This window comes from Monopterus albus, unplaced genomic scaffold, assembly GCF_001952655.1.
Source record: "Monopterus albus unplaced genomic scaffold, M_albus_1.0 scaffold44.1, whole genome shotgun sequence".
NCBI classification, from domain to species: domain Eukaryota; kingdom Metazoa; phylum Chordata; class Actinopteri; order Synbranchiformes; family Synbranchidae; genus Monopterus; species Monopterus albus.
In genome coordinates, this window is record NW_018127924.1 from 298,675 (window position 1) to 307,967 (window position 9,293).

At 40.4% G+C, this 9,293-nt stretch overlaps 2 protein-coding genes across 4 annotated transcripts in view; one reads left to right on the top strand and one right to left on the bottom strand.

The window, feature by feature from the left end:
* The window catches only part of usp12a (ubiquitin specific peptidase 12a), a 19,952-nt gene extending 16,916 nt beyond the window's left edge, over window positions 1–3,036 (bottom strand). For all 3 annotated transcript variants that reach the window (XM_020600034.1, XM_020600033.1, XM_020600031.1), the window contains exons 1-4: window positions 2,736–3,036; window positions 1,572–1,652; window positions 1,260–1,473; window positions 895–1,130 (exon numbers count right to left, since the gene is read on the bottom strand). In XM_020600034.1, coding sequence (XP_020455690.1) covers window positions 895–1,130; window positions 1,260–1,473; window positions 1,572–1,652; window positions 2,736–2,783 — 579 coding nt within the window. In that variant the 5' untranslated portion in view covers window positions 2,784–3,036. The remainder of the gene's footprint in view (window positions 1–894; window positions 1,131–1,259; window positions 1,474–1,571; window positions 1,653–2,735) is intronic.
* Window positions 3,037–3,129: 93 nt separating this feature from the next.
* Window positions 3,130–7,608, top strand: rpl21 (ribosomal protein L21). The gene is made up of 6 exons (XM_020599980.1): window positions 3,130–3,145; window positions 3,554–3,571; window positions 4,041–4,102; window positions 5,852–5,964; window positions 7,008–7,158; window positions 7,487–7,608. The coding sequence occupies exons 1-6, from the start codon at window positions 3,130–3,132 to the stop codon at window positions 7,574–7,576; spliced, it is 450 nt and encodes a 149-aa protein (XP_020455636.1). The 3' UTR covers window positions 7,577–7,608.
* Window positions 7,609–9,293: the final 1,685 nt, after the last annotated feature.

Below are 9,293 nucleotides of genomic sequence, written 5' to 3' on the forward strand. Positions count from 1 at the left end.
ACCGGTCGAGGCAGAAGGCCGCCCACCAAGAGCCGGGGTCTGTCGGAGGTTTCTTCCGTTAAAGGGAGTTTTTCCTCCCCACTGTCGCCAAGTGCTTGCTCAAGGGGGATTTGTTGGGTTTTCCCTATGTAATAATATTGATAACAGTAAGGTCTAGACCTTACTTTGTAAAGTGTCCTGAGATTACTTTTGTTGTGATTTGGTGCTATACAAATAAAATTTGATTTGATTTGATTTGATAAAAGTTCTGAGATATTCTACTGCATTTACTTAAAACATTGTCTGCACACACACTTTTGGTAAATACAGCACACGCGGCCTTAGCTGTTCTCTAGAAACTTCCTTTTAAATGTACTAGTCCTTGAAATCAGCAACAAGGCTGTTGGACTTGAATGTGAATTTGCTTAAGTGTACAGTGGAACCCTGGACCCGGTTTGCGAGTGTTTTTGCAAGATGAGCAAAAAATTTTGATTCGATATACGAGCGAGGTCTCGCAATGGGAGTAGTACGTACGCTTTGTCTGCCGAGCGTCATGTGACGACCACCACAACTGAGCCGATTGTTCTCACGCTCATATAGTCAATATCTGTACTGCAACAATGAGCAATCACACCAGCCATGATTCTTTTCAAAGGTAAAGTGCAGGTTAATTTGTTTTATTTTTACTTTATATTTATATGGATAAGTGGGTGTGGAATGAATCATCTGAGTTTCCATTATTTGTTATGGGGAAATTCGCTTTGATATACAAGTGCTTTGGATTACGAACATGTTGCTGGAATGAATTATACTAGCAATCCAAGGTTCCACTGTGCTTTGGTGACACAAGGTAAATATTTTATATAAACTACTCAAATGTCTCCCTCATATGAAAACAACAGTGAGGTATTCTACCGTTTCACAGGTGAGACAGCGTGTCTCATTGGTCAGAGTGCCTTGGAAGATCTCGTGGACCCAGGTGGGAGCAGGTGTGGCATTGCTGTTGTTGTTCTGGGAGTCCAGCGTGCCGTTAGCAAGGCGGCCATTGGTCTTCTCCTGCTTCCTCTCCTCCTGAAGCAGATCAGCTATGGTGTTGAGAAGGTAGTTCAGGAACTCATGGGCATCCTGCTGCATGTAGTTGTCAAACAGCTCTGGCAGGGAAAACACAGACACAGGTTTTAGAGTTGCAGGTATTTGAAGCTCCTCTGGCTCTGCAGAGGTCAGGAGACAATGAGAAGAAACAAGACATTAAGAAATTGCTGAATTAGTTCTGGTCTCACCATTCTCCTTGCGTAACCGTGTAATGAACTTCTTGGGTGGTATGACGCCCACTTTCCTCTTCTGATTGGCAATACTGTGGAACAAGTCGGCAAGGCAGGTGAGCAGGTTCTCCTTTCGCCGTGGTTGACCGCGGTACGCCAAGATCTTCTCCCGGAATGGCCGGCAGAAGTACAGTGCCTGCAGCACCGAGTTACAGTAGCAAGTGTTCCCGAACTGAAATCCCATATGGCATGCAGCACAGTCAGTGTGAGTATAAATAAGCTGGAAACATATTCAAAACTCTGAATTTGCACAGTGGATCATTCACTTACATTGACAAGGCCAAAGTAGTGCTCATTGACCGGAAACTGCTCAGATCCAATCTCTTTCTCCAGAGCAGAGGCATTGGCGCCCTGTATGTGCACATTTATTATTATTTTTTAAACAAGACACAATTTAGGTTCAGCTATTATTTTAACAGGATCATGGCAAAAACACAATCAATACCTCTAAATCACCAAGCAGTTGCCAAATTAGATGGCAGCAGCCTGGTATTTTCAAGGTCATTTGATGCTGGGAAAAACAGAAAACTAATGAGTGTTTAAAAACTCCAAGACTTGGCATTTTCAAATACTACCTCCACTCTGCCCTGTAATGCCATTAGCACTAAAAGCATCCATCATTTTAACTGAGGAAAGCTGAGCTGTGCCTGGCCAGTGCTGACACTCATCCCAAAAAGCTTTTAAATGTAAAACTCGGCTGGGATGAAAAATTTGCATGTGTCAGCATAGAAAATATTAACAGATATTCTGTAAGTTGGTACATGGATAGGTAGATATTTAGGGAAATGCACACTCCACCAGTATGATTTAGTAAGGGTTAATAGGGTATGATGCGTTGTGTAGACAGCAACAACAAACTGCAGAGTGGACATGGACTTGGAACGGGTCCACAACTGCGCAACTCATGTTGAACCATGTCGTCATTGCCTTCTTTAATAATATCTGGTGGTTTGTCAAAGGCTAACACGCCACCTTTGCCTTCTCTCGCTGTCTCATATTGCAGATTAATCAACTCTCAGCTCGAAGTCATCCATTATCCAGCTGTGCTCCAGTTGTTGACATGGTGTAACACAGATTTAGCTTTGGCTACCTTCACCATACCTAGTTAGCTGTGAATAACAGTTGCAGCGGGTGCAGGGTATTGTAGTTAAAGAAATCGTGATATTATTTGATAAATAAGTAGACAAGGTATGAGTTAAAAATAGGTAGCTGTCAAATGTCCACGTAGTGCCGTTAGCAAACAGCACAGAGCAGAGAAGACAGTGGGTGGCTGCTCCCTTTGCTATGATCGGAAAACTGCTTTGCTAGCACGAAGACCAGAACTGACAGCTCGTATTTATAAATCCAGAGTTTAAAGGCCACAACAGTGCAGTCACATTTTCCGTATCACTCTGTAAGCTAACCGATACTAGTATGAGGCTATCGTACACTTACCATGGTACAAAAAGAGGCAAATTTGGAGACTGTCATTAGGATTTCCATTCGGCTAGCGCCATCTTCCACCACCCCGCTGCGCGCTGACAAGACTGGGCTAGCTCCCCTCGTGAGGGCAGGATTCTGCTGAGCTCGCGACACAAGCTCCAACAACTCGAGAAAATCGGAGCGTTCACTATATGATACTTCCGGCTTCGCTTAATCTGTAGCTATGTATCTATGTATGTCTCACTTTCGAATACGTCTGTCAATCTGAGAAAGACTTATCTGTTAAAGCCAACTCACTTTGTGTCAAAACCGTTAAAAGGTACCAGTATTTTATTATTATTGTTTTTTTTAAGAAAACAGGAGTTATCCACATTGTACGATTATCCAGATTGCCAATGCATTGCGCATGCGCATTACCAAAGGTTTAGGAGTTAATTTCGAGGAAGATGTGTTATAGATATAGATATGTATTCCCCCTTACCTTAATCAGAACCAAAACGTCACTCTAATCCTAGCCAGTTGTGTATCATATTTTTGGGGTTCCTCTGTAAACCCATAGGATGTGCCGCTGATCGCGTCTCACTTATTTTAGTTCAGGCAATATTGCCTGCCTAAACAAGGCCGAGTTTGGGGGCTTTTGATCTCTCTTTCTGCCATAGCCACCATCTTGTAGAGACGTTTGGTGAGGTACTGTCGGTTTTTAAATTGTATTTTCTCGTGTAATATCGGGTTATCAGTACATAGTTAACATCGCAAACATTCCTCTTCATCTCATTGGGTTAAAAACCCCACAAACACGCTCCAAACTGTGATAATTTCTGTTTAATTAGAGCAGGAGCCGCAGCATGGTTCTCCATGTGGGCCCGGCAAGCACGGATAATGTACGATTTATACGAACTGAAATTTCCTATGACACTCTTTTGCCGCGGTTGTTATGAAGTGTAGCCCCCTCTTTTGTGGTGGATATTAATTCAGTTTCTTAGTAAAAGAAATTTTTAAATGCAAATATGCCACTGACTTCCGTAGTGGAACATGCTTCGTGTGTGTGTTGCTAACGTGTATATCAACCTTAGCATCTTTGCTATATTTCGTTAGATCAAATTCGTCTGTAGGCTTTATCGTTACTAAGTTGAGTCAATTTTCTTTCAGTAATCAAGCACCATGACGAACACCAGAATTTAAAATGTAGCTTATAATAGCAGACATTTAAGTGCATTCTCCTTTTACATTGTAAATAAGACGTGGTGTTATACAGCCTAAAACACTCTCAAAGTTGTGCATAATAATATGTATTGATTGGGTGCATTTACTTCACAGGTCCGATTCCCCTGTCCACATACATGCGCATCTACAAGAAGGGAGACATAGTTGATATCAAGGTAAGATACAGCTCATGTGTCTGATTTCATGATCACCAAGTTAAAATACAGTCACAAGACAAAAGTAATTGCAATTTCCTCATTTTCTGCATAAATTGGTCATGAAATGCGATCCCATCTTCACCAAAGTCGCCTATCAACAAGCACAATTTCTAATATAATAAAACACAAACAGTAATGAGCTTTGGTGTCTTTATGGAACACACATTAAACATACAAAGTGATAGTAGATAATGAAATGGCATCACCAGGCTTCTGATGTCACTAAACATCAACTGGAATTAGGTGCTATCAAACCTAGAGTCCAGTCAATGAAACAAAAATGGAGGTAGGAGGTAAGGTTTAGACTGACCTTGACTTATAAAAACGCTCAAACCGTGTCGGTGTGCTATTCACAAGCAGCATCAGCTGATGTGAGCCAGGTCTTGCAAAAAGAGATCTCAGAAGCCCTATGATTAAGAATTTTTGATTTGCATGTAGCTGCAAAGGGTTACAGAGTTGTCTCAAAGACTTTAGTTGTTCATTAGTCCATAGTAAAACGCCTTATCTATAAATGGAGACAATTTGGTACTGTCGCTATTCTCCACAGAAGTGAGTGCCCACCCAAGATCACTCCAAAGGCACAATGCAGAAAGCTCAATGATGTAAAAAATGAACCGTAAAGTGTGGTGGAGGGAGCATTATGTTTTGGGGCTGCTTCTGAACCTGGACCACTTGCCACTGTGGAGGGGCAATGAATTCCCCAGTTTATCCAGGCATCCTATAGGATAATATCAGGGTGACTGTCCACAAGTTGAAGCTCAGAACAAGCAGGGTGATGCAGCAAGACAGTGACCCTAAACACTGAAGGAAATCTACTACAGAATGGCTCAACGCAGTCCATCTTTTGGAGTGGTCCAGCTGGAGCCTAGACCTCAACCCATTGAAGATGAATGTTCTTGAGAGAGCCATTCACAATAGAGGTCCTAAGAATATGGCTGAGCTGAAGCAGCTCTGTAAGGAAGAATGGTCCAGAATAACTCCTGAAGGTTGTGCAGGTCTAATCCACAGCTACAGGAAGCGCTTTCTTGAGGTTATTGCTGCCAAAGTGGTTCAACCAGTTATTAAAACACATTTTCCATGACTTTTTCTACTATTACTTTGTATATTTAATGGATGTGCTCAATAAAGACATGAATGATCACAACTGTGTTTATCAGCTTAGAAATAGTTTGATATTTGTGACTTTGGTGAATATCAGAACGCATTTCATGACCAATTTATGCAGAAAACCAGGAAATTGCAAACACCGTCATTACTTTCTCTTGCAGCTGAAAATTTAGTAGGCCTTTGTGTAAACATGATGGTGAAATGTATACGTGGAATAATTTGAAGCAGGGTTGTTTTACATGTCATTTAATATTTTGCTTAGGTTACTGCTATATTTTAAATCTTCCAAAGTGTTGTCAGTGGTAATAACAAAAAGCTGATTATGCTCCTTCTGGATGCCTAATGACCCCCTGGTCAATCCCCAGGCCAGAAGTAAGATGTGGATATCATTGCTTTTTCTGTCCTAGACCCACATCTTTGGAATAATCTACTGGCGGAGGCAATAGAGCTTCAGACACAGTAGTGTGGTTCCTCATTATTGTTTGACTTGAGACAGTATAAGGAATGAAATGCTTATTGGTTCCATGCTGTGGGGAGTAATGGTAGAAGTGTGACAGTTGTTGCTGTATTGTTACATTGCTGAATGTGATTTCTTTTCAGGGCACAGGCACCATTCAGAAAGGTATGCCTCATAAGTGCTACCATGGCAAAACAGGGCGTGTCTACAATGTTACCCAGCATGCAGTTGGCATTATTGTCAACAAGCAGGTCAAGTAAGTAGGATTTGTACACCTATTAATTTTAAGATGCACACAATCTAAATTATATAGCATCTAATATTTAGCAACTTCTCAGTTGTCTAGCCTGTTCATGCATGTGGTCATCACAATAAAAACTACACATGGTTGATAATAGAAAAACCTGAATAAATGAGTGGAAATAAAACATGCAGGGGCCACTGATTAATCTGATTATGCTCTTGATTATTTGATTTATCTTTTTATTCCGTGTCAAAAATGGGAAAATGCCCATTTTGACTTTCTAGAGTCCAAGGTGATGTCTTCAAATGCTTTTTGTCGCACCAACAAACCCAAAGACCCAAAGTTTATTATCATGTTTTACATGATAGGAAACAATCAGTTTCTCACATTAAACAAGTAGGAACCAGAAAATGTTGGTAATTTTACCTTCAAAAATAGTTGCTGCTTAATCTTCTATCAGTGAACTGACTGGCTGGTTGCAGCTGTAGTGCATTGAGTGGAAAAGGCGTGTTGAACACCAGTGAGGTGTATGTTTTGGAAGAATGTTTCCACCCTCCATCAGAGGAGAACTGAAGCTGCTCTGGAGACTACTAAAAAGTCTGTTCACTTTGTTAGGTTTTCCTTTCATTTGTCACCCATCTGTAGCTTGTACATTTGCTCGAGTGTTGGCTATTTTAAGACTTGAGTGTTGGATTAAAAAGTGCACATTAGCAATTCTTGAGGTGATCCTTCCTATCATCTTGAAGTTTTCTTTAACTTCTTGAAATTCTGTGTTCATATAGTGGTGTGTGAATTTGTTTGTACACTTCCATCTAAAAGGAAGTGACCCCATCCTCACTTTGCCACCAGGATTCCTTGTGTCCTCAGTGGTCATTCATATGGGGGAAAATATTTTGTCCTTAAGCACGCCAGTCAGACTCAAGTTTGACCTGGGGTTGCATTGAGGAGACAGAAAGGTGCATACATTAGTTTAAATTTAGAGCTGAAGCGATCTGGCAAGTTGCTCTCTAGATTTTGTGTTGGATATGAACACTCTGTGCTGTCTGCTCACACAGGGGCAAGATCCTGGCCAAGAGGATCAACGTACGGATTGAGCACGTGAAGCACTCAAAGAGTAGGGACAGTTTCCTCAAGCGCGTCAGAGAGAACGAGAGCAAGAAGCTGGAGGCCAAGCAGAAAAGCAGCTGGGTGGAACTGAAACGCCAGGTACGAGCTGACTCAGTGATTTTTATTCTGGGTAACTTGTGACATATAAACATTCAACTGTGAGAAATTAGTTGATTGCAGAGATCTTACAAATTTTACCCAGACACCTCTTGTGCTCATTAAATTATAGTTTTAATAGTTTTAAATTATTTGAACAACATTTAATGATATTTTAAATGGGAAAACAAACTGTTATAGAATGTTGTAAATTATCTTAGTGTGGTAATTTACAGTAAACAAGAAGCAAAATGGCATGATTTCATATTTAATTGACTTTTTTTGGAATTACTGTTGTTCATTCACTTAAACTTTCTTCTCTTCTCTGCAGCCAGCTCCTCCCCGCGAGGCTCACTTCGTCAGCACCAAGAAAAACGAGCCGCAGCTGCTGGAGCCCATTCCTTATGAGTTTATGGCATAAAATGTTGGCCAAAATAAAAAACATTGTTCACATGTTGCTTGTCATGTTTGTTCACACACCCATGAGCTGTTGCTCAGTCATCTCCTATTTTCCTTATGTTTAAAATAGAAAAAAACTATTATCTGGAAAATGACCTGGGACACGACAGGCTCTTTTCAGTTTTTCAAATCATTATCCATGGGGCAATTATTACAAATTATTGCATTAAAAAAAAAAACACAATATTGTTCATTGAGTTGTCCACAAATGCCACATATCAGCTTGAATTTGGGAGGAATGTCTATTAACTGATGCAAAAGATCCCTATCTTTAAGTCTTACTGAGTGGTGCAGTCTTTAAAAAAAAGGGATTTTGGGGATGAGTTTAATGTCAAAACTTCACCCAAGAGCTGATACAAGTGGATGCAGAGGTTCTCTCCTGTCAGGCGGTGGAGTAAGGATTTCTTTCCCAATTCTAAAACTACTGTACTTGGAAGGGAAATTAAAGGAACCTGGATGTTTAGAGGTTAGCTGTATTTGTAATGAGGACATATACTGTACATGTGTGGGGGTGTAACACTGGTGTAGGTTCTGTGTTAGTGCAGCAGGAGGCAGTGTGCACCTCAATATGGGCTGAGCCTAAACTTTTTCCTCTGCTATAAGACTATAAAACAGCATTTCATTTAATTGATAGACTTGATATCAATAATTGCCATTAATTGTTCTACTTATTGGTTATTAGTGTAACCACATTATCTGACAGGTTAAAATTTCATGTTTTTTGGTGTTAATCATTAACATGGACCATGATTTAGCAGAGCCTTTAAACTCTCCTAACTTACCCACCATGAACATTTTTCACGGTCATGATTTTGATTTTCCTGACCCATCACAACACAAATAGCCTTTTGTTCTCACAACAGGACTTTGGGCTTTCATACTCCCAAGTAAACTAAAAAAAATAACTGATTTGGGTGCTTGCTGGAGGGGTTTAAACATAAAAGACTATCAATCAAAATGAGTGGGTGAATATCAGCTGGTCATGCTTTAAATTCTTTACATCAGATAACAATGATAATATAGTAATTTAATTTACATGGTACTTTATAAGAGAGGAGCCGGTGCTAGTGCTTTCAAGTGCATTACCTGTCATGTTTCAGCACTATGTATGTGTGTGTACCACTTGATGTGTGCTGTTGAATCAGTGGAGGTTGAATGGCTGGTTGGCTCTGTGACAAATAGGTTATCTCGTCCCACCTCAGTACTTTGCCAATATTTACACGAATTAAGACCAGTTTACAGAGACAGGGCTAGCAGTTGACAGGATGAAGTGGGGTGGGCAACAACAAACAGTCCAAGAATTACATGTCATTGTTGCAGGTGCCTCACCTGCATTTTCTTGAAAGAGAAAAGTTGAGGACGGAATCAGGTATCATAATCTAAGACCAGACAATGTTGGCACCCTCCAGATATAAACCTGCCGAACCCTGCAGGCCTGAAATCAGGAAATTCAGACACAGGTCTTATCAGAACAAAGTAATAAGTATCCACCAACCTGAAGAGATAAAAACAGGGGAAAAAGATGTTGAAATGAAATGCAATCAATCAGTGAATGGGTTGGCAGCCAAAGCCCTTGGTATTGATCAGCAAGGTCTAGATTTTTCTAGGAGTATTAAGATAAGGGAACTGGTGCATGTATGTTTGTGTACATTCTCAAAATCTGAACATTATTAACTGAA